Source organism: Ictidomys tridecemlineatus, chromosome 7, assembly GCF_052094955.1.
Source record: "Ictidomys tridecemlineatus isolate mIctTri1 chromosome 7, mIctTri1.hap1, whole genome shotgun sequence".
Lineage (NCBI taxonomy): Eukaryota > Metazoa > Chordata > Mammalia > Rodentia > Sciuridae > Ictidomys > Ictidomys tridecemlineatus.
Window position 1 is genome coordinate 47,121,057 of NC_135483.1, and position 25,476 is coordinate 47,146,532.

General features: G+C 39.3%; 1 protein-coding gene across 1 annotated transcript; it reads left to right on the forward strand.

Moving 5' to 3' along the window:
• Positions 1-1,222: 1,222 nt before the first annotated feature.
• Pskh2 (protein serine kinase H2) lies at positions 1,223-16,308 on the forward strand. The gene is made up of 3 exons (XM_005328675.3): positions 1,223-1,398; positions 5,703-6,369; positions 15,357-16,308. The coding sequence occupies exons 1-3, from the start codon at positions 1,223-1,225 to the stop codon at positions 15,708-15,710; spliced, it is 1,197 nt and encodes a 398-aa protein (XP_005328732.2). The 3' UTR covers positions 15,711-16,308.
• Positions 16,309-25,476: the final 9,168 nt, after the last annotated feature.

Here is a 25,476-nt window from a genome sequence, read left to right on the forward strand (position 1 = left end):
CAATTAGAAAAGAAATGACACAATTTAAAAATCAGTGGATCAGAAGTTGGGAGATTTGACCTTGATCTTGGGTTTTGCAACTTGCCAGGAAGGTGAACTTGACTTGTTTGATCTCAACTGAATTCCACTTCCGACATCATTCACACACACACACACACACACACACACACACATGTATAAAATTGTATATACCATATATAATTTATTAATATGTATTCAATTTAGTGATAAAATCAATGTATAAAATAATACTTATGAGACAAATATAAATAAACATATTGTATATATTGCATATATGCACTCTCATATAGTACATGTATAAAGATAAATGAATGAATGAAATGTGTGAAAATGTGATTATAATATATTTTAAATATAATATATTATATTCATTTATTATATAATATATTTTAAATATGTAATTTAAAAAACATTTTAATTTTGCATTTGCTTAGGGTATTCATCTGGGTTCTAGATATCTACTGTTCTTCTGCCTCAGAAGGATTACCCAGAGGGTCAAGGTCATGTCTCTTACAGTTGTAAGAGGGCTAGTGCTGTGCCAGACACAGACCAGCCTCCACTGTCTAATTAATGTAATAGAGTTTTCTTTTTTTTTTGAAGGTGGGAGATATTGGGGATTGAATCTTAGGCGCACTCTACTACTGAGTGACATCTCTAGCTTATTTATTTCTTAATTTTTTTTTGAGACAGAGTTTCAAAAGTTAAGCTGCTGAAGCTGGCCTTGAACCTGCAATCTTCCTACTTGCTGGGACTGTAAGTGTGCACCAACACGCCTGGCAGTGATAATGTTCGTGGCATGGGAATATGAGCTCAGCTACAGAAACATAAGAGTTCTTCAGAAGGACTACATACTCCATGGAACTGTATGATTTTATATGTTCACTTTCTTCCCAATTTGGAGACCTTTAGAAAAGGGAGGCCCAAAGGGTTAAGCCCAGGCTCCTGCCTTCTAGTCCACCTTGTTTTTAACTTTGTTAAATTTTACATATAAATAGTTGGTCAATGTTGATCAAGGCACTGTGACCATCAGCGGGGCACTTGGAGGCTTATCTTCTTAACTGGGACCTCACCTCCCAGGGGTCTCTTTCAAAGTCCCCTGGGAGCAAGTCACAGGTTCCTCCCCCTTCCAGCTGTCCTGAGGATAAATGAGCAAGGTGCAGAGGCCACTTGCTCAGCCCCCACCTCCCCCAGAGCGCCCCAGATGGGTTGTGGCGCCAGCAAGAAGGTGGTCCCAGAGCCTCCCGCGCTGGCCCAGGTCAAGCCGGAGGGTCAAAGCCAAGGCAGCCTGGGAGCAGGGCAGGAGGTGGTGGCTCAGGCAGCTCAGAGCATGCAGGTGGCCCGCTTCAGAGCCAAGTTCGACTCCCGGGTCCTCGCCAGGTAAAGCACCAGGTGAAGCACCAGGAGGGACTGTCCTGGAACTGGGTTGAGAAAGATAAACTATTGACCAGACTGCCTCAACTTTCAGGTCAGCTTGCCTAAACTTTAGACAGGTTTATTCCAGATTACAGACCTTAGATATCCCTAAATTCTTTCTCCTTTGAGAAAGGAACATCTTTTTCAAGGGCATCCAAATCATCCTTTTGAATTGTAATCCTCAAGGAAGATTTAGGGCCACTATCTCCCAGTCTCTGTGGGAGGGTGGGAGAGCGACTTCAGCAGGAATCAATTAGCAAGCACTGATGGCTGTCATGCCCACAGTGACCTCCAGGACTTCTGCAGTGGCGCTCCTGAAACTTTTCTTGCTTTTTAAAAAATAGAGTTGAGTTGAGTTCACTCTGTCTGCTACTGTAGTCTTGATTCCTATTGAGATAGTCTGGAATAGAGGTTTCCCTGCTGTTTTTAGTAAGTGTCCAATACAAGTTCTTCTTGACATCTCTGAGCAAGGAGTACAGAGATGAGGAAAAGGAGAACCAGAGCAGCAGCAAGAAGAGAGAGGGAATTCCTGCCCTTGGAGCGGGAAGGAGGAAGCCTCACAAGCCTCACAAGCTCTGTAAGGGGAGGAGCACTGCCACTCATATCCTGGGGCTGGGCCAGCAAACTTGATTTGCCAAGTATCTTCTTAAATTCTATAAAATGGGATTGTAACTAATGGAATAGATTGGGCCTTTGAGTCAGACTCGCAATCTACTAGCACCTCTTGTGTCATGTGCCATTTAGAATGTTCCTTTGCCTTTCTTCTTTCTCAATTTCTGCCTCTGTAAGATGGGAATGATAATATCTATTGCATCGTTGTGAGGATAACTGAACTAATATGTGTAAATCATGCTGTGCAATGCATGGCACACGGCCTCATTTAGATAGTAGTGCAGTAGTTATTTTATTTCTTTTTTAGTTCTTCAGGTATTAGGTGTTGAACTTAGGACCTCCCACATGCTGGGGGGAGTACTCTATCACTGAACCAATCCTTATTTTTGTCTTCATGAAATAATAATTAAGACCTATGTAGGAAATGAGCAGATTGCTGGTGGATTAGCCTGGGAACTAATTTCCTCAGAATGTCATGTTGGACACGTCAACCAAGGGAGCCACAGAATCCCCTTTTGCTCTGCAGTGTTTGGGGGACACAGAGATGGGTGACCCAGTGTGCTTCCTCCACACTTGTAGACCTAGAATTATATGCTCAATTCATCAAAGTGAATCTATGCAGAGCCATTCCCAGCTTCCTGGAGAGCTTTACAATGATGAGGGAAGGATCAGTCCAATAGCTGCTAAGCTAAGAGAAGAGCCAAACTGGCTGATGTGACTGAACTTTGATCTGAATGGACACAGGCTCTTGCCAACACTGGATTGGTTAAGTGGCACCTCTGGTCACCTACAGTCATGGAGTCTATTCTACTGGATCTGTTTTTTATTACCACAGTAATTTCCACCCCTTTGAGCGTAAAGGAGGAGTAACATTTTAAAGGATTCCGAGACTAATTCAGAGCCCGTCGTCTTTAACTGATGAAGAGTTGAATCCCAGAAGGTTAAGCGACTTGTCCAAGTTAGTGGCAGAATTGGGAACACAGTTCTTTTTCCTTCCCATTTTGATTCCATTTATCACTCTAGCAGAAAAGAGATGACAGAATTTAAATCTGACTATATTTACTTTCTTTTGGGAGCTCATTATCATTGCTTCATCATACAGGCAGTGATATTACAGTATTATTATTTCCATGTTTTTTGTTTTGTTGAGGTGCTGGGGATTGAACTCAGGTCCTTATACATGCCAGGAAAGCCCTCTATTACTGAGATGTATCCCTAGCTCCCCCATTTAATTTTTTTACCCATGTTCAAAAATTCCCTGCTGTAGCAGCTGAGGTTAAGGTAATATTTTCAATTTACACAATCTGGAATGATGTGAAATTGCACTGTCTATAAAAGTGACTTTGAGGCTGCTTTGTGAGAGGTGGGAATGGATGAGTGAAAGTGGGGGAAATGGAAAGACCTCATAAAAGCATTTTCTTAGGCTTGATTTCATCACCACTTAAAGTTTTCAAAATATATGTAATGATTCAGGAAAAATATATATTCTGGGAATGAGTCTCTCATTGGACATTTATTGCTGTCCCCCCCCCCCCCGCCCCTCTGTGCTATGTACTACACAAGGTCATAGTTAGAAGTGGTCAAGATCTATGTCCGGCAGGGACTACCAGGCAAAACTGAGGTTGCAGGAATTTGTTACGGAACATGGCACAGGTCGTTAATCAAAGTAAGAACGTTATTTCCACTGCTTTAAATCTTGGCTTGAAGCCTCCTGTTTCCCTCTCTGCCAAATCACTAGCATTTTTCCCCCTAAATATTTTGTATTTAACAGTATCGAACAAAGCTCCTTTTATTTGAGCAAAAGATTATAGTTCCTGAAAAATGGTATTTTGTTTGATAACTAACAATGAATTCTGTGAGCAAATGAGTTTGCTTGCAGTTTTGAGGGTATAGCGATAAATTAGTATTTGCAAAGTGCTTTCATCCACGTTAGAGGTAATGTAAAATTTGATCTGAAAAGCAATAGGATTTGAAATGCCTGTGATTATCTTCGAAATCACACTGAGAGAGTATGTGAATAAAAAAGCAGAGTTGGACAAGGAAGAGGGAGAAAATCTATTTAAGATTATTAAATTGCTATCTGTTTTGATAAGGTAATTGGCCAGAAAATTAAATGCACTGTGTAGAACAAAAGCTGTTTTCTGTAAGCTGGTACAGCCAAATGTCATTTTTACTCAGTAAGCCCAGGAATATAAGGAACAAATAAATAGGCAAAAATAAAAATTACAAGAATAAGCTCAGAAAAAGAAATAAGGCCATTTAAAACACATTGATATTTGTATTTGAATATGTGATTTAAAGAATTGCCTTCTCCCTGGATACATTCCATTCTCTGGCATCCTTCCTTGGGAGAGATTTTCAAAAGAGAGAATACTAAATTGTGGTGCAAATAAGAAAATCTGGGTTCTAGTCCTCATTTAAGCAAAAAATGGACTAACTTGTTTTTCAGATTTCCTCATCTGTACAATGAGAAAATGGGTTAAATATTGCTTCTGCTGAAAAAAAAAAAAGTTGGGAGGGAGGCTTTTAAGTCTAGCACTTTTTCAACATTTCGTCAATAAAGGTAGAAGGCTAACTTGGATAGGATTCTTAAATTTAAGTAGAAGTTTATATTATTAAAATGTAAGATCCTTAGCATGTGAAATCTGAGCTAACTTCCTGGCCTTTTTGTGAGAAACTAGTTGGCACATTGTTGACATATATTCTGTGTTAAAATTCTCTTTACTGCTTAGAAATTGCAAATGTAGAAGAAAGGGGTGGAGATTGTGGAAAGCTGAGGCTTCAGGGTGGCCTTAACACTACTCCCACCAGACCTCTGAAACCTGCTGTTACAGTAGCTCAGCCAAGTTTACTTTTCTGTGTTAAGATCTACTGTGGACAGAGGTATGCCTGGGACAGAGCCCAAAGTCAGGTAACCCAAAGGAACATACTGTTGGCCCCTATGTTGGTATTCTCCCTCTATTCAGAACTTACAAACAAGAGAAAGCTTCTTTTTTATTCTCTCCACCTGATTTGGCTGTTACTGGGGAAGAATGACAGAAACAAGTGTTGGAGGAAGGAAAGAAAAGAGTAGAGGGAGGCCCTAAAATTCTTTAAGGAAATTAAAGTGAAAAACATTTAGAGGGGTTAAATTTGAATCCCATCAATTCCAGCTACCATCTGTTAGGCCTTGGGAAGACACTAATTCTTTTTTTTTTTTTTTAAGCTTTAATTTCCTTATCTGAGAAAGGGGGTTATTATTATGTCACCTACTAGGATTTCCATAGGGCTGAAGTTTAAAACAAAAATTCCTGGCACATAATAAATGCATAATAAATGGTAGCTATTATTATTAAGACTGTCTTTCTACCAACTAAAGACGTTTATTTTCATTTGCCTCCATTTCAATAAAGGATTTGAAGTAGCTTTCAAAAATAAATATGAGGGCTGGGGATATAGCTCCCTTGGTAGAATGCTTGCCTCGCCTGCACAAGGCTCTGGGTTCAATCCCCAGCATCCCAATAAATTAATAAATGAATGTGAGCAGTAATAAACAAGGAAATCTGGTGTGTGTGTGTGGGGTATAAGGATAGAAAGATGACATAAAGCCTGGACTTCAATAATTTTGAGACTCATCACTTCAGAAGACAATAGCTTTGGATCTTCTTCCCCAACAGATATGACATCAAGGCCATCATCGGTACAGGCAGCTTCAGCAAGGTTGTCAGGGTGGAGCGCAAGACCACCAAGAAGCCTTTTGCCATGAAGGTGATGGAAACCAGAGTGAACGAAGGGCGGGAAGCGTGTGAGGCTGAGCTCAGTGTCCTGAGGCGCGTTAGCCATCCTTACATCGTCCAGCTTGAGGAGATCTTCCAGGCCCAGGATCGAGTTTACCTGGTGATGGAGCTGGCTACAGGAGGGGAGCTCTTTGATCGACTGGTTGCTCAGGGATCATTTACAGAGCGGGATGCCGTCAGAATCCTCTGCATGGTGGCTGATGGGATTAGGTATTTGCATGCTTTGCGAATAACTCACAGGGACCTAAAGCCTGAAAATCTCTTATACTATCATCCAGGTGCAGAGTCGAAAATTTTAATCACAGATTTTGGTTTAGCACACTCTGGGAACAGAAGTGGCGATTGGACCATGAGGACGCTCTGTGGGACCCCAGAGTACATGGCCCCCGAGATTTTGTTAAGGAAACCTTATACCGGTGCTGTGGATATGTGGGCTCTGGGTGTAATCACCTACATTTTACTTAGCGGATCCCTGCCTTTTGATGATGAAAGCCATACGAGACTTTACAGGAAGATTCTGAAAGGCAAATATAATTATACAGGAGAGGTAAGAGAACATTACTTTATGCCTGTTGTGTGGGCCTAGAATAAAGTTTCTTAGATGATTCTGTATTGGTGAGAGTGGGAGTATGGGGGGTGGTGGGGGGAGGGGGGAATGGGGGCTGTCTTGTGCACCATCTCTGGCCTCTACTCACTAGTTACCAGTAACTCAACTTCCCCAGTTGTGACATCCAAAGTGTCCTTGAAAGTGTTCCTCCTTGGGCAAAATTGTCCCTGATTGAGAGCTCTTGGTCTCAAAGAACCAAGGGCCTTCATTAGTGAGCTTTATAGTTAGCCCTTGAACTGCTAGTATTTCAGATAGGTGAGTTAGTTAAGGTTTTTTCCCTTCCTTCAGTACTGGGGGCTGATTTGGCAAATAGAGTAATGTGTTCCTTAGAATCTCTGCATGGTGCTTAGCTGTTTGGTAAACGGATTTTCTGCCTCAAATCGAGATGATTCAATCTCTTTTTGTGATATAGTGTTTACTCTGGGAAATGTGTAAGCTTCCAGCTTGGGTAAAGCATTTATCCATTGTTTAGACTCAGAATTCTCAGGGCTCATGAATGTGTTCACTTTTAGTTGCTCTGGCCAGGAAAGGAAAGTTGCCAAGGATTGTGTGTGGGGAGCTAAACAAAATAGTAAATTCATTTTATGTAGGACAAGTGACCCAACTTATTTTACTTTGAATTTTTCATAAAGAAAAATACTGATACAATGCAATACTGTTGATTATTAAAAAATTTAAAATGTCCACACTCACTAATGACCAAAGAAATGCAATTGAAAACAAAAATATCCTTCTTTTTGTCTTTCAGATTGAAAAATTCTCAATTAATTCTGATCATTGCTGCTAAATGTTACTAGCTCTCTCATTTATTGCTGGTAGAGGGGAAATTGTCACAGTTTTCCTGGAAAGTTGATTGTATCTAGAAATATATTAAAAAAATGTACATATTTTGATTGGTGATTTCCCTTCTAAGACTCTGAGGAAATAATCCCAGATGCAGCAAAGTTTTCAGATGTTCATATGAGTTGTATTTACAAATATTATCCTAAGAGAATGTGTGAATAAATTATGGAATATTGATATGATATAGTATTCTAGCTCCTGATTTATGCCTGTTTAAAAATTTTAAGGACATTGGAAAATGTTCACAATATATGCCAAATGGAAAAAAAAGAGCTGGTTTGGGAATTATGGATCATTTTGTTTTCTTCTTTATATTTTAAATATTTTATGTCCCTGTATTTGTTTTGTGTTCAAGTAACATATATTTTGGTTATCTACCTTTGCAACAGTTTGTTGTGCAATAATAGATAACCAAAACATAGGGGCTGAAAGCAACACCAATTTTATCATGGCACATGATTTTGTGGATTGATGGGGCTCATCTTAGGGCAATTTTGCTTCCCATACTACGTACGGGGTGGGACTGCAGTCATCTGGGGACTAGACTGGAATGGAACGTCCACTCAAATATCTGACATCTTGGTCGGGGTGGCTGGAAACCATTATCCTCTCTTGGCCTTTCAGGGTGTCTTTGTCTGCATGCTGTTTCTCCAGCAGGGCAGCCAGAAAATGGAGTATTCCAAAAGAGAGAGAGTGGAAGTTGGCAGTTATCTTTAAGGCTGGATGTGGAAATGGCACAGGATCACTTCCACCTCATTCCAAGTGAGAGGAAATCACATGGAGTGTGGCTACTGGATGGTGTCCTCTGTTGAGGGGCCATATTTGGACCAGATATCTCAACACATTTTTTTAGTGTGAAAAAATAATGACAATACTCTGTTAAAAGTCTTTTTGTCAGGTTTAATTCAGAGGATTTCTAAGTTTTGGTTTCCCAGAAGCAATCCTGAGAAGAGGATTCATGTGCAAGTGATTTGCTAGGGACAGACTCCCAGGGGGCCAGAGCAGGTGGTGGGGGTAGCAGGACAGGGAAGCGCAGGGGCCCAGGCCACAGAGAGTCCACCTCATTCAGCAGAGAAGTTACTTATCAGTGTTGTCCAGAGGCAGAGAGGTAGATTTGCACATGCTTACCTCTCTGCTGCTCAAGTGGGGTTTTGCTGGTGGTAAATTCTCCAGCTTTCTGGGATTCAGGCAAATAGCGTGTGCTGGGTTTTAGAAGTTAAGCACTTTAAAGGAGGGTTATGTGCCTACATACAAAAAAGAGGGGCCTGAAGTCCAGATGGAGCACGAACACCTTCTCCACAGTAGAAACCCCAAGGCTCCTCTGTTCCTCTAGGAGATGCTGTCTGTAGCCCCAGAGTACTGACAGCCGTGAGAGTGTAGCACTTACAATAAGTTATTGTTTATATGTTCCCTTGACTGTCTTCCTCATGGTGACCAGGCGCTCATCCATCAGCCTAGGAGACCATAACAGAAATCATAGTCTGAGTGACATAAACAATAGACATTTACTTCTCATGGTTTTGAAGACTGGGAAGTCCAAGATCAAGGGGCTGGCAAAGTAGTTTCAGTCTGACGCCTCTTCTCCTAGGTTGTAGATGGCTGCTATCTTGCTGTATGCTCCCATGGCCTAGTCCTTGGGTGTTCAGCCTAGTCCTTGGGTGCTCAGAAAGAGCCTTCTGGTGTTCCTTCTTATAAAGGCACTATCAGACCAGGGCCTTATCTTTAATTTAACTTCGTTACTTCTCTCTCTCTCTCTCTCTCTCTCTCTCTCTCTCTCTCTCTTTGGTGGTGCTGGGGAATGAACCCAGGGCCTTGGGCATGAGAGGTAAGCACTCTACCAAGTGAGCTGTATTCCCCAGCCCCTAACCTTAGTTGCTTCTTTTCAACCTTAATTATTCCCTTAGAGGCTACATCTTTGAACACAGACACCTTGGGGATCACAGCTTCAACATATGAATTTTTTGGGTGCAGAAACACTCAGTCCAAAACACCTCAGGGTCATGGTGATAGACCCTAAAAAGTATATCATCATTTCTATTGTTTACTTAGCGCTTATTGACAAGCTTATTAATTCCTAATGCACACATTTATTCGAAATTAGGGTGACCACCTCGTCTGAAAGCCTAGATGTTAGAGAGAATAAAGGCAACTAATCATGTCCACATCTTAATACGCAGAACCTGGTAATGTTGTCTTATATGACAAAAGGGAATTTGCAGAAGTGACCAAGTTAAGAGTCTTGAGATGGGGAGATCATCCTGGATTATTTGGGTCCACATAGTAGGTGAAAGTTAGAGAGAGGAGAGATAGCTATGGAAACAGGTGGGAGTGACGTATTTTGAAGATGGAGGAAGGGGACATGAGTCAAGGAATGAGGGCAGTAAGAAGAAACTAGAAAAGGCCAGGAACAATTTCTCCCCAGAGACTCTCCAAGGAACGTCGCTCAGTAACACCTGAATTTCAGCCTATAAAACCAATTTTGAACTTTTTGTTTACAGAAACCAAAATTTGCCTTTTAAAAAAAGTCCTTAAGTCTATAACAGAAATTTCAGGAATGATGTATTGCGTTTCTTCTCTGGAATTCAGGTTGTATATAGCTCCTATGGTGAAGAAGAGTGATATGTTTAATATAAGTGTACCTTTTTGATCTTTTAAATGGAATAGTAAGCAAGGTTTGGTGTTAGAATTTTAATACTAATGATACATTGTAAGCATTCTTGCCAATGAGTTGTCTAAGTATACTCTCCTATATCACAGTGAATTTCTTTTTTCTCTTTTTTTCTTGTTTCTGGGAATGAACCCAGGACTTTGAGCTTGTGAGGCAAGTGATCTAACCACTAAGCTTTATCCCAAGCCTTCTAAATACCAAATATTTTGTTAGAAACCCAGTCAATCAATCCATGAATTAGCCCCACCCACATGTAAGTAAAAATTGGCTGTAATATTAAATTTTTAACTGTTTTGGATTTTAGTATGAAATATATTTTTTTTTCATGAAGTCTCCAGGCCCAACTAGACTTCATCTGTTAAAGGTGCTGGCACCTCCCAATAGTGCTATCCTGGCCACCAAACCTTTAAGGCATTGTCCTTTGGGGGACACTTAAGGTCCACCCTATAGTACTGTGGGAGCAATGGAAGAGCGACAATCACTGCTTAGAGACTGGGGTCAGATTCCATAAAGAAGGTGACCTTTGTTCTGTCTTGGAGGAAAGGTGAGAAGTTTCTTAAAGGGAGGAGATAAACACATTCCAAACAGAACAACCTATGGAAAAGCACATAAGAGGGAATAAATTGACTATTAAAATGTAAGAATTTCTGAGCTTGTGTGTGTACTCATATGCGTGTGTGTACATACATGATTTCTGATGTAAATATTTCATAATGCAGTGCAATAGAATGGTGAGGAATACAATCTGGAACAATACTGGCTGGATTCCACTACCAGCTCTGCCATTTACTAACTGTGCAACTTTGGTCATGCTTTTTTTTTTTATATTTATTTTTTAGTTTTTGGCCGACACAACATCTTTGTTTGTATGTGGTGCTGAGGATCGAACCTGGGCCGCACGCATCCTAGGCGAGCACTACTGCTTGAGCTACATCCCCAACCCTGGTCATGCTTTTTAGCTTCTCTGTATTTCTGTTTCAGGAAATGTGCTTAATTTGCACTCTGTCACTTCCTTCATTTCTGCTCTGAGTTACCTTCAGGGAACACATACAAATCTTCCCTGAAACCCAACCCCAGACAATGAGTATTCTTTGGGACTGGAGTTGGTTTGCATTGTGTTGTCTGTGCTGATGTTACCTCTGGACTGGGAGGGTGATGAGCAGAGTGCAAAAGAAGCCATGTTATCTGCTTCTTTGATTTTACTGCACTTTCCACCTTGATATCAACAATGGAATCAGGAGCTGAGGGGAAAATTTTACCTATACAAAAGTGCTAGAGACCTGGGAGTATCTGGGTTTGATACTGTGTTTGTATTATTTATATCATGGCTTCTGAGAGCCATATTATAGGAATTAGTTGTAAAATGTATGTTGGGTATAGAAAAATAAACCAACTGCTGATTTGGAGTTCAAGAGGTAACCTGTTTGTTTTGATTGCTCTTCTTAGGTTCTTTCCTTGGAGAAAAAATGGAACACTCCTCTTTTCAACTTCTGATGCTTCAAAAAAATGATAGGTGCTCAAAAACCTTTAACTCCTCTCAATCCTCTTCAATTTCAGCATTTTCCTGGTTGGCAAAGAAGTGGGATCCCTGCATTCATGGTAGAGCCTCTGTACTCATGAAAATGACCTCTTTTTGAGCCCGAGATGGGGTTCATTACCTCTCCATGTTTAAATTATATGTCACCTATAACCTATAAATGTGAATTCACTTTTTCCAGAGTTTGCAAATGCCCGGGAAAAGGGAACATTTTCAATCTGATATAATTAGTCTAAACTGTGTCTCAGAGCAGTTTCAGCTTTGGCAAAGGTAAAGCACAATTTAAAGTCTGCTTTATAGATGGGGAATAAAGAAAAACATTAAATATTGGTGACATAAAATAATCTATGGAACCTTCTGCTGTTTGAGAAAGAATACTTTTCCCTGAGTTTATTGCTAGTGCATTCCTGGGGAGTTAATCTGTCCTTTTGGGCACATTGCATAAAATTTGATTGCGAAGCCTTGAGTTAAATAATATGAAAACCAAACACTAATGTTAAAGAAGGAAGGAGAATGCAAGTCAGAGGGTTGTCACCAATAGAAATTTTTACTAAAATTATTATTTTTTTAGGGGACAGATGCTACATTGAGAGGTTTTCATGCAAGGATTTGAATTATAACAAATTCTTCTTCTTCTTCTTCTTCTTCTTATTATTATTATTATTTTGGTGCTGGAATCAAACCCAGAGCCTTGCATATGCTTGGCAAGTGCTTTACTACTAAGCTACAACCATAACACCCCCATCTGTTTTTTTTTAAATAGATATTTATAGATTTTTTGGAAAATATTTAACTCCATCAATAAAATAAGTACCATATTCATCAATAAACTTTATATTTAGAAAGTTATGACATTAATTGCAACCCTGAAATTCAAAGTTTTGTATTAAGAACTTAAGAGATTGTGGTGTGCGTGTGTCTGTGTTTGTCATGCTTGATCTTAGAAAGATACTTTTAATGATTCTCTGTGGGCATTTCTGAAAAGGAGGTAAGAAATATGAAAGCTTTGACTAGTCACAGGAATATTATTCATTTCTAAAATCAGTTTTTATATGCTTATCAATCTTTTGCATAGACTTCAACTTACTAATTGGCAAAGAACCAGAATCAGATGAGAAAAAGAAGAAGATGGATAAAAGGGCCTGAATCACTTACAAATATTATTTAATACTTGCAAATAAATTAATTAAACCGTTTTTGCATGAAAGAAAGTTCTATCTTTATTTTCACATAGTTAATTAACCCAGAACATTTTTTGGGGGAATGCCCAGGGCCTGACGTGCCAGGTGAGTACTCTACCCACTGGCCTTCACCCCCAGTCAATATTATTTTTTTGAGGGCACCCATTTCCCATAGTAACAATAAGTGGAACTAGTCTGGCAAGTATTGGATAATATTAATATTTCATTTCTCTGCATATCAGCAAATATATCCACAAGAGCTAAGGAATGAGTTAAGTTGTGAAGATTTAGTAGTAACTCATAACACAATAACAAAAATCTATGTAATATTGAATATTTTTTATATATTCAATTTGATACTAGTAGTACTCTTGTGAAAATGAATTAGGATCCCAATTTTTCGGAGGAAACTGTCATCTGTGGTTGCAAAGCTGTGTGTGGCTGGGCAGACTGTGTAGTTCAGGCCCACTGACCTCAGTCTCTTGTTTTTTCCTCATTAAAGTGGATTAACAGGCTGAACCCAAGCCAGCCCAAACCCAACCTGAGATTGCTGAAAACAGTCAGACTAAGGTGAATTTTGGAGACAGTGGGGATGGCTGAGCCTGGGATGAGAAATTATGAGGAAAGCTTCACTGAATGTTAAAGTGAATGTTAATGTAAACATAGATGAAGGCATTGAATGATGTCATCAGGTGACTCCTGGTCCAGAGTGGGAATTTAATTCATTGTGTGGTCTCCTAATTGTATTTGATCATATATCATTATTAGTTGAAAAATTTTTGAGCATTCTCACTCAGTTGTTATTCATTTGTAGACTATGTGCATGCATAGATATTAGTTTATTTTTTCCTTTATTAAACATAGGCAAAAATAAAATTTGGAGTAAGAAGATAAAAAATAAAATAGAAGCTTGTTTTCTTCCTGTACCTGCCCTTTTCTCATGCAATGTGAAACTGACTCATAGATACCGTCTGATTGTTCTTTATGGCTCAGGAATTGTATAATTTATAACTTGTATTTGAATAATAAGCTTTGGCTGAAGAACTTCTTTTCCAGCACACCAGTTACCTTATTTTTTGAAATTGCTGTTTTTAATGTTCATTCATTTAGGGTCATTTTGAAGAGCTCTCGATATACCTTGATAATGTTTTATATTCTTTCCAGAAAGATTCAGTTTTCCTTGTCCTAAAATGTTCCATTGGAGACATCTAATTTAACTTTCATTTAAATAATCTTGAGCCCAGATAAATGTGTCTGGATCCAGGGCCAAACAGATGTCTAGCCAGAATCAGAGGGCGAGTCCCTGGGTCAGCCCCGGATGTGCTTTGTCTAGACAGTAATGTGTGCTTTTTATTTCCCCCATATTTTGATATTTGAAAAATATGTTCATTTATTTCATGGCTCCTATTTTTGGAGCAAATATTTCTCATATCTAATTTATCTAAATAAACTAAACCAAAAAAAAGTTCTTTTACAGGTTTCTTGTTATTAAAATTTAGGTTAACAGAATGCTAAGAAATTAGAGTGTGTGATGTCTACCTATCGCGGTTGATTTTTTCCTTACACAAGGGAAACGGCAATAGATTGGATATATTAAAAAAAAATGCACCCACTAGAAATTGTATTTTAGATACAGAAAATGGGCAATTTTTTCAATGTTTCTCTCTTTGTAGAGGCTGGTTATACAGAACTAGTTTTTTTCCCCCTAGGTATTTGCTATGTAGTTGGTAGTTAGTTTTAAAAAATTTATTATCATTATTGTGTGTGTGTATGTTTGTGTGTGTGTACGTGTGTTTGTGTTTGCGTGTACTGGGATCAGACCCAAGGTCTCATACTAGGCAATGTGTCATCATCCAGCTACAGCCTCAGCCCTATGTGTTGGTAAATAATGCAGAAAACAAATTTAAGTATAAAAACAATAGCTCATTTGTCCTCATCTTACAAATGTTGCTGTAACTGCTCCTATTGGACTTCGGGTATATGTAAATGCCCTACATATTGACAGAAGGAGTCTGAACCCTCAGGCAGCTGGTTGTTTGGCCCACACTGTGCTGTACCTTTACTCCATGCTGAATTCCATTTGTAGTCAACTGATTGGGAACAAAGAGGGCCCTGTGTGTTTGAGGAAATTCACCACAGCGGGGTCCTTTGCTGAATTGCCCTGACAGTTCTTCTCTCTCCAGGCAGTGGAGACAGAGGCATCCAGAGTTTAGAGTAAGTTTTCAAAGGGAGAGAAAAATGGATAATTCCTCAATCCATTTGGCATTCCATTCTAGCTCATTCTCGGAGTCACAGGGACTCTGGGAGATGATCACAGTGTGATAAACTCTAACTTATTGATGGGGCTTATTAAAATCAGCAGCTTTGCCTGGTCCAGTTCTTGTCAACGTGATGTGGAAATATGGGCTGTGAATGTGGCATGCTGCACAGATTTCTGAAGAAATTCTCATTTGTTGGTCAGAGAGTTTAGAGGAGAATTTCTGTGTTTGCTTGTTTTTTTTTTGCTAAAGAAAACTTATTGAGGGTATCTCCCAAAAGTGACTTTTTAGGTTCATTAATATATTACAGTAACATAGTATTCAAATTGTTTATTTGAAAAAGTGTTTTGGATTTGATAGACATCGATCTGTTCAAGAATATGAATATCGTTGTGAGGGTTTTTATTTATTATCTTTTGCTCATTTATTTTTCTTCCCAGCCTTGGCCAAATATTTCCCACTTGGCAAAGGACTTTATAGACAAACTACTGATTTTGGAGGCTAGTCATCGAATGTCGGCTGGCCAGGCGCTGGACCATCCCTGGGTGATCACTATGGCTGCAGGGGCTTCCATGAACAATCTTCAGAGAGCCATTTCCCGGAACCTCACTCAGAGGACATCTCCCCAGTCTCAGAGTTCAGGATCTGCACAATCTTCTAAGTCACGTTATTCTCATAAATCAAAACACATGTGGACCAAGAGGAGCATAAAGATAGCAGAATCACCGCTACCGCACTTTTGTAAGCAGATGGCTTCTAAAACCATTTTGTCCAATGTTAAACCAGATTCATGAGCTCCATTAATAGCAGTAGCTCAGGAGGGACCATTTCATCATGATCAGGGCACCTTAAAGCTTCAAGGACATGGGAGCATATGGTTACTGTTGATAACATTGATCCTTAGCTTTAGTATTTTTTTTTTGTCTATAATCCTTCCTATATTTATTTCCTGAAAATATACTTCTGCAAAAAGATAAATTATGTAGGAAAGCTGAGTGTGGTGGTGAGTGCTTGTAATCCTAGTTGCTCTGGAGTCTGATGCAGGAAGATTCCAAGTTCAAGGCCAGTGTGGGCACCCTAGGGAGACCCTGTCCCAAAATAAAATAGAAAAAGGACTGGGGATGTAGCCCATTGGTAGATCTCTTGCCTAAGATGTGTGAGGCCCTGAGATCAATTCCTAGCATGCGCGTGTGTGTGTGCACACAAACGCACAGATACACACTAGCACACAAGCATTGATTTTTTTTTTGATCTATTAGTGGCATTTCTAGAAATTTGTCCTACACATATTACATTCTTGCAAAAATATATAAAACATTGCTATTTATACAAACAGAAACTATAAGTAAATGCCTTTCAAAAGGGCAGCTTGAAGTATGTTACATCTTAGCCAAGGGCTACCATTTATGCAGCTATTGAAAATGATATGGCAGACTTACTGTCATTTTGTATGATATGTTATTGTGTTAAATGAAGAAGCAAGGTTTTGATGGCTATTGCAGTATGACCTTGGTGTGACAAAAATGTGTTCAGAGGCTTGAAAAATTGGTAAGAGCTTGATAAAGATAGCGATTGTTCTGAGAAAGGAATAGGAAGTTATGGGTAGGAGGGAAAGGTTTACTTTTCATTTCACACATATTCCTGCCTTAAAAAATTTTTAATTGATGTATTTGCTCCAAGTCAGTAGTAAAAAGGAAATCCAATTAAAACTGCAAGTGGAAGAAGGGAAATGATTGAAAAGAGAAGCTTGAATTAGCAACTCTATAGGAATTGGTGAATGACTAATCAGATATGAAAACTGGTTTGTATTAATTGGATATTTTATATATTTGCTACTTAAGATTTTCAGATTAAAAATATCAATAAAAATTCATAACGATATAGTTTCTGATTATTAAATAATTAGAAAACAGTTTTAAAAAAATGAAAAAAGAAAGTTTTTTTTTTAACCTGAAACTGTTTTATCCTGACATTTACTGAGCATTTATTCTGTGTCAAATACCATGCAAAGATTTTATTTGCTCTTTATAACATTCTATGAGGTAAGTGTTAATTCTTGGTTTTATACATGAAGCTCAGAGATGTGAAGTAACTTATTCAAGATCACCAATAGGTAAATAATAGATCTTGAATCAGAAACTTGGACCTTGTTCTTTAACCTCTATGTTGGATCATTTCCAAGAAACAAGAATGCAAAAAGTAGGCTATGATGCCTCAGAGAATTTTTTTTAATACTGCCACAAAGAACCAATGGCGTACATTATTTTGCAAAGTTATGGTGTAGGTATTGGTAATTTCCTTGGAGAATTGACTTTTCTATCTTTTGCCTGTGTAGGTGGCCTTGAGGTGCTTTTCCATCAACGACAGGCTTAACTCTTAACAATTCCACCTGCAGCCTCCCTCAAGTCCAGAGGTAGGACTTGGTTATTGCTTGGGCAACAGAGGCATGTCTAGGAGAGGTGGGCCTGGGCTGGGGAGATGGGTCAAGCCTCAGATACCTGCAATGGCAGGGAGCTAGAAACCCAGCTAGAATAGATGGGACCAGGAGAAATCCAGACAAGCATTCAAGAAAAGAAGGGTCAATGTTATGGTTTGAATCTGGAATGGACCCAGTTTATGTGTTGAAGACTTGGTGACCAGTGCAGCAATGTCTAGAGGTGGGGCTTTGAGGAAGTGAATGGATCATGAGGACTCTGACCTCATCAGTGGATTCATCCATTTATAGCTGATTGAATGATGGGAGGTAGTGAAAACTACAGGCAGGTGGGACATAGTTGGGGGAAGTAGGTCACTGCTCAGCAGCTCTCCTCTGCCACTTGCACCATGATACCTCACCTCACAGCCATAGCAACAGAGCTGTCGGACTGTGGACTGAAACCTCTGAAACTCTGAGCTAAAATAAACCTTTCCTTGTTTAGATTGTTTACATCAGGTATTTTAGTCCCAAAGATGAAAAGCTAATACTGAGAGACTCAGGGAGAGGGAGATAATAAAGTGTCAGAGCTTCCTCACAGACTTGGCACCGAGCCAGGATCCCTAGAGTGCCTGTTTACATGGGAATGTAAATTCTCAGAGAGCCTTCAGGATGCAAGGATTCAGAGATGGACAGTGGCTTCTGACTCTTTTAAGTTCTTAAGGACAGAGACCAGGTCTTACCTTTGAAAGCCCAGGACCTGGTAGCCCACACGCAGCAGGCACACAGTGTTTGAAAATGACTTGAGGACTGTTTTCCATATTTCCTTTACCTCATGGTGTCCCCTGCTTGGCCATTAAGTTCCCATTGAAGATCTTCTTAAATGGTTTGACCATTTGTAGTGTTTGGGTGAGTGAAATGGGAGAAGGTGTGTGATAATAAGGGCAGGGCAGAGATGCCTGGCAACATCTATGCTGGGAATTTTCATTAGTAGGAAAATAATTCTTCTGTTTCCTGTTGAGAACTTGCTGAATCCTCATTAATGGTGCCCCTGACCTTGAAGGTTTTTGAATGGAAGACTGTGGTTGAATAATTAGTTCTCTTCCCTCCAACTTTTGTGAAGTTCTTATAAATCAACTCGGTTTGTTTTTAACAGTTTCTCTGACAAGTTTGTAGTTCTTTTACTTAGTTTCTTGTTAGGCTGATTTGATGTGACAGGGATAGTTTATGACCTGGGGTGATATTCTCCCTACTCTTTTTTCAGTACCCCAAACAAAACACACTAACAAGAAAAGTCAACCAGCCAACAAAACATATCACATTTCTAAGTTTTGTTTTTGAATAAAAATATTTTGACAATGCCAATTACTGGACATATCACCTGGTACTGAGAAATCCTGAGGGAGAAACACAAACTAGCACTTGTTCATGTTTTGACCCTATTCTGCCATCTTCTGGTAGCATTAGGTATTGCAATCGATCCATTTTCTATGTATTTGGATTTTATTTGTTGACATCAACAGATTACTATGAATAGAGTGAAAAGAACACCCAGGTTATTTTATAACACATTCAATCTCACATTTATTTTTAAAGTTTCTTCTCTTATTATGTTAATGAACCACTACTGTTTTTTTTCTAGTAGAAAATATAAGTTTCTCCTGAACAATAATATTAACTAGCCTTTTATCACAGTCTCATATTCATTTAAGTTTTGTTTTGCAATATTATTTGTCATACATGAGTTCTCTTATCTTAGTATTTTATTTCTCACCTTTTTCCTATCTCCTGGATTCTGTGGTAGCTCATTATCATCTTTGCTTGGAATATTTTAAAAAATGTCCAAAAGATCTAATTTCCACAATGCATGAAGAATGTTGATGACTGTACTTTGAGGAATTCCACGTTTGACAAAATCTAAATAACAGAAATAAAGTTCACATTAATTATATTTAGTCATCTTTTCATACTAGCATATATCATTACCATTGTTCATTAACCACATAACTATGGGATGCTGAACAGTCTTTGAAGTGTGTAAAATTCTGGAAAGTTAAAATATTTAGGCTAACGTATAAATGCCCTCAATTTAATATGGCCAATAGTTACTCTTTGTGTTTGGGATTTTGTTTTTTAAAAGAGTATGTCATAGAAGCTTTACTTTTAAAAAGCCATTTTAAGCAAAATTTAAATTCACAGAGAAAGGTTCCAAAATTTAAAACATGAATCTGTGAAAGTATGAATCTTGAGACCTATTAGTTTCCAGAGCTGCTGTAACAAATTTCCTTAAACTGGGTGGCTACAAACAACAGAATTAAACTCTCGTGGTGGTATCACTATGTTGGGTTCCTTCAGGAGGCTCTTAGGGAGAACCAGCTCCCTCTGTCTTTCCTTCTGGTGGTCGCTGGCAATCCTTCCCATTCTTTTATTTGTGACCTCCATCCCACCCCTGATTTCTGCCTCATTTTTTTTGCTTGACCTTTCCTCTGTGTGTCCTTGTCGTCTCCTGTTCAGTTTTTTCTAAGGATACACTCTTCACTGGATTTCAGGATGATATCATCTCTTTATCCTTATCTTAATTACACTTGGGGAAAACCCCTTATACCAAATAAAGTCATAGGATCTGCTTGGACATATCTTTTAGGGATCTCTATGCAAATTATTACAGGTGGTAATTAGCCCACCCATTGGGGAGAGAATGATGGTATCCTCCCTGAAAAATGTTTTCCTAAATCATTGGCTTTCTTGTTGCCCCTGGCCTGGGCTTTGGGAATCCACTTTCAGTATTTCATGAAATGGTGCTTTTGGTATTAACTATTAGATTTGTTTGGAACCATGTTCTGCATAATTCTTCCAATTCTGTAAAGTTAAATAAGCTTGCAGTTTCACTTTAGAAAAAGAGAATTTCATTTGTCTCTTAGAAATAATTATTTCAAAGGACCAGATAGTTTAGTCTTTATTCCTTTATTTATATATTTTCCCGTTTTAGAGGTTGTAGGTGCTTTATAGAAGTACAGATAAAAATTAATTTGATGGAATGGAAGAGCTCAGGAAAAAATAAAATAAAAATAGAAAGGATAGGAAACAGCTAGAAGGCAAGGTTATTATCTAGACATTCAAAATGAAAATTAAAAGGTTAAAAAAATGTATGTTGTTGATGGTAACTTGCTAAGAATAAGCTGGATATATGAGTACTACTACTACTAAGGGGGAAAAAAACAATTTCTAGCAGATCATTCAGAGTAGTACAATGCCTCGAAGTATCTATAACATTAAAGCAAATTAACCTCAATTTGTTGTAAGGGAGAGTGAACCTTTCAAGCAATATTCCAAAAATAGTGTTTCTTGCCATGTTTTGGTTTGCAGCACACAGTGGTGGTTCAGGCTGTGCTGGTGACCAGTACCTTGAAGGTGGCTGCCCAGCAATGCCAGCTCTGGGCACGGTCATCTGCTTTAGCTGGCACCAGTGGAGCTGGCTGACAGCCATGCTGAACAGAAGCTGCGTCCTCTCCATGCGGAGGTAGGGCGAGGGCACATATTTGGAGGCTGCCAGGATTTTCTCCAGAAATTGGAACCTGCTGCAGTGCCCCAAAGAAAGGCAAACAAGGTCACCCAAACTTCCCAGTAAATATCATGGATAATTTATATTTGAAAAATCTTAAAGTGTCTGTGACAAAATACTTCCATTGCAAAAAACACCCCCAAATAATCAGAATTTCACAGATTGTCCTTTCTTGTAAATAAATCAGTATATTACTATTTCTAGGGAAATGGAATAAATCAACATGTATAGAACCAAAACTTTTGTGTTATAAATTGGAGATCATCTGACAAAAATGACAACTTTTGTTTTAAAATACGTCACTTACCCATCTGCAGGCATGAGATAGTAGGTTCATTTGTCTATTAAAAACACACACCTAGGGGATGGGGCAGAACTCAGTGGTAGAGCATGTATGTATGTGTGTAGCATGTGTGAGGACCTGGGTGTAATCCCCAGGACCAAGGGGGGGTGCGGGGGGAAACAAACCTAGCTTGTGGCAGCGAAGGTTCATAAAAATACATTTTAAAACAGTCATTATTTTAGCGCAGTGGCGCAAGCCTATAATCTCAGAGGCTTGGGAGGCTGAGATAGGAGAATCTCAAGTTCAAAGCCAGCCTCAGCAAATGCAAGGAGCTAAGCAACTCAGTGAGACCCTGTCTCTAAGTAAAATACAATATAGGGCTGGGGATGTGGCCCAGTGGTTAAGTGCCCCAGAGTTCAATCCCCAGTACTCAGGAAAAAAAAAATATTTTAAATGGAATTTCTTAGTAATTATTAACACATTTTCTTGATAAAATAAAAGATCTGGATCCATAGAGAATCTCCTCTCCTTGGCCAGGAAAAATTACTGTTTCATCAAAAGAGCAAGGAACTGTTCCTTGGGCCCCTTTGCTTCAGCCAGACCAGAGAAAAGCCAGTTTCTTTTGCTTCCCATGGTACTGGGAAGGATGGAATGCGGGGAAGGACTGTGATGTTGGATATTTGACCTGCACATCTCCTGCCCTCTCCAGCATTTAAACAGTGGGGTAGAGACACAGCGGGAAGGGCGCTGAGGCTGCTTTGTGTCTGTGGTGTCCTCCAGGAGATTAGCAGATGGGCGCACTTGGGTCCTTCTCCTCTGAATGGGGAGCAAGAGTTCTGCTTGTTCTTATAAACCATCTAAAGTTGGATTCATGCCCCAGGCGGTGTTCCTGGTACCAGCCTGGTGTGGCAGCTCTGATCCTAGTTTAGAGGCACTTCAGAAGAGCCCTGCTTCACCGGGTGCCAGGGCTGGCGAGTGAGCCTCAGTGCTGGACAGCTTGCGTTAGCATCACTTCAGTGTGAAGAACATCCCCTGCCATCATCAATGCCATCTTCCCGTACCCTGTGTCTGTTAGGGACAAGCAGCAGAGTGAGAAGAGTGGAGGATGGGGTGGGAGAGAGTGCTTCATGGCCCTTTGGGGACAGACCCGTGTTCACAAGAACAGGAGAAAACAGGACACGGTCACTTCTCAGCAGACACTCCGCTCATGACAGCAACCAAGGGACTCTTCTTCCCAGCAGGCACTAATCCCAAACAAAGCCTCCTTCCAGAGTGGCTGTGAGTCACGACTTGGGTTTGAGGGTTTCACTGATCCAGGCTCCAGCCAGGACAGGGGACCTGGCACTGGCACGTGTCCCAGGGATGGGCGGTCTCCATCGGCATTTCCAGAAGAAACAGGAGGCACAGTGACCCAGGAGACTGCACTCGCTGCTCCCTGGCAGGAAAGCTAGAGAGGACAGTCACAGTTTGGAAATGTGACTGCGCACAAATGCCAGATGCCAAGTGCTCTGTGTACAAAAGCCAGCTGCAGAAAACAGTGTTCTCAGTGGAAAGAAGTGTGTGGCCCCAGTGAGAATTGTCTTCCATGAAAGGTTAGTGTTCTGGAACACGTGTTTTCATATTCACATATCAGTGATGGTGAACATGGGGCCTTCTTCCTAAAAAGTATGAGTGGCTCCTGGATAGAAAAAGGGAGAAGAGGGTAAAGTAATACCAGGCCTGGCTCTTCAGGGTTCCTACCCACTTGCCAGGTGAGGTGGCTCACGCCTATAATCCAAGCTACTTCGGAGGCTGAGGCTGGAGGATCCCAAGGTAGAGAGGCCAGCCTCAGCAACACAGGCAGACCTTGTCTCAAAATAACATTTCAAGAAGGGGCTGGAGATAAAGTTCTGTGATAGAGTGCTGGGCTAGGATGTGCCATTGAAATACACACACGTACGTGAGGGATCGGTTACCGATTTGACAGTCATTAAAAACAGATGAGGAATGAATCTCATTTAGAAGCATCTAACCACAATGTTGCAAAGTATTAAGCAAGGTTTTTAATAATAATATAAATAATCATATTAGTCTTATTAAATATATATTAATGAAATCAAATTTAAAAAAATTTTTTTTAGTTGTTGATGGAACTTTATTTATTCGCTTATTTATTTGTGGTGCTGGGAATTGAACCCAGTGCCTCACACGTATGAGGCAAATGCTGTACCACTGAGCTACAACTCCAGCCCCTGAAATTGCTGAGAGCCATTGCCAAGTAGGAATGACACATGGCAATTTCTTTGTCAGCCTACCCAATGTTGCTTAGAGGAAGGACTCTCCATATTGGACCCAGGTCATTTGCAGTGACATTGCATGAGAAAGGTGACCTTGCTCAAGGACCAGGGCGGATACAGGTTTAGGGTATATCGTGCTGGGATTAGGGAGAATCCTGCTCCTTGGGTTTAGGGTGGTTCCAGGTTTAAGGTGTACCCTGCTGGGAATAGGGCATATCCTGCTGCCGGCTCCTAGAGTTCCCGTTGAATTCTCGTGGGATTCAGAGAGTATTTGGGATTCAGAGCCCGGTGGAGAGTGTGGATTCTCCCAGAACGTGAATTTTGCCCAGAACGTGCGTGTAGAAGGCCGGTGAGAGTTCGGGAATAAAGAGTTGCTGTTTGAATCTACAAGGTGTGAGTGGCTCGTGATTTTTTGCCCAGCCAGACTGCGGCATGAAATAAAATTTATTGTTAAATATTTTATCACTAATAAATATAATTTAAAATTATTTTAAATAATTATTTAAAATAATAAAAATAAAATAATAATAATAAGTTTAAAAAATTTAAATAAAAGTTATTTAAAAAGAAGTGTTCATCTTCCCTTATGAAATTTCTAATTTAGTATTATTTTCCTAAGTTATTTGTTAATAGAGTTGCATATGTGTATAATTTTAAAATACAGGAACATATTTACTGATAAAGACTAGTTAAGAAAGTTTAGAGACCATTCATAAAAGCTATCAAAAGATTATTTTTAATGATCTGCAAACTCAGATAAATATAAGTTATTGATATTAAAACTCCTGAGTTCTAGAGAGCCTTCAGAATGGGAGAAAATATTTACCATCAGAATCTCAGAGTATTAATCTCCAGGATATACAAAGAACTCAAAAAACTAAACACCAAAGAAAAGACAGATAACACAATTAATAAAATAGGCTAAGGAATTGAACAGTCACTTCACATAATAAGAAATATGAACAGTGAAAAAACATGAAAAAATATTCAACATCTCTAACAATTAGAGAAATTCAAATTAAAACTACATTGAGGGGCTGGGGATGTGGCTCAAGCGGTAGCGTGCTCGCCTGGCATGCGTGCAGCCCGAGTTTGATCCTCAGCACCACATACAAACAAAGATGTTGTGCCTGCCAAAAACTAAAAAATAAATATTAAAAAATTTTCTCTCTCACTCTCTCTTTAAAAAAAAAACTCAAAACAAAAAACTACTTTGAGATTCCATCTCACCCCAGTCACAGTGGCAATTATCAAGAATAAAAGTAACAATAAATGTTGACGAGGATGTAGGAAAAAAGGTTCACTTATACATTGCTGGTGGGGTTCAAATTTGTTCAACCATTCTGGAAAGCAGTATGGAGATTACTTAGAAAACTTGGAATGGAACTACCATTTGACCCAGTTTTATATCCAAAGGACTTAAAGTCAGCATCGCAGCTCAATTCACAATAGCCACGCTATAGAACCAACATAGGTAGCCTACAAGAGATGAATGGATAAAGCAAATGTGCTATATATACACAATGAAATATTACTCAGCCTTAAAGAAGAATGAAATTATGGCATTTGTCAGTAAATGGATGGAACTGGAGAGTATCATGCTACATGAAATAAGCCAGTCTCAAAAAAACCAAAGGCAGAATGTTCTCTCTAATATGTGGATGCTAACTCACAATAAGGGAGAGGAAGATTAGAAGATTACTGAACTACATAAAGGGAAATGAAAGAAAAGGAGGGGGGAATTGGAATAGAAAAGACAGTAGAATGAATTGGACATAACTTTCCTATTTTTATATATGAATACATGACCAATGTAGCTCCACATCATATACAACCACAATAATGGGATCTTAATTGGGACAAGTTATACTTGTTCTATGTATGTATAGTATATGAAAATACACCCTACTGTCATGTATATCTAGAAAGAACAAATAAAAAAGTTAAAGTTCCAAGTTTTGCTTTGATCTCAGGAACATACCTTCAGCTGAGTCTGTCCACAGAGCAAAGTAGAAACAGGACAACC

Excerpts from the sequence above, each read along its gene's own strand:
- Pskh2 (XM_005328675.3), top strand. The coding sequence starts at position 1,223 with ATGGGTTGTGGCGCCAGCAAGAAGGTGGTCCCAGAGCCTCCCGCGCTG. Across the intron at positions 1,399-5,702 it reads GACTCCCGGGTCCTCGCCAG|ATATGACATCAAGGCCATCA; the intron begins GTAAAGCACCAG and ends CTTCCCCAACAG. Across the intron at positions 6,370-15,356 it reads AATATAATTATACAGGAGAG|CCTTGGCCAAATATTTCCCA; the intron begins GTAAGAGAACAT and ends TTTTCTTCCCAG.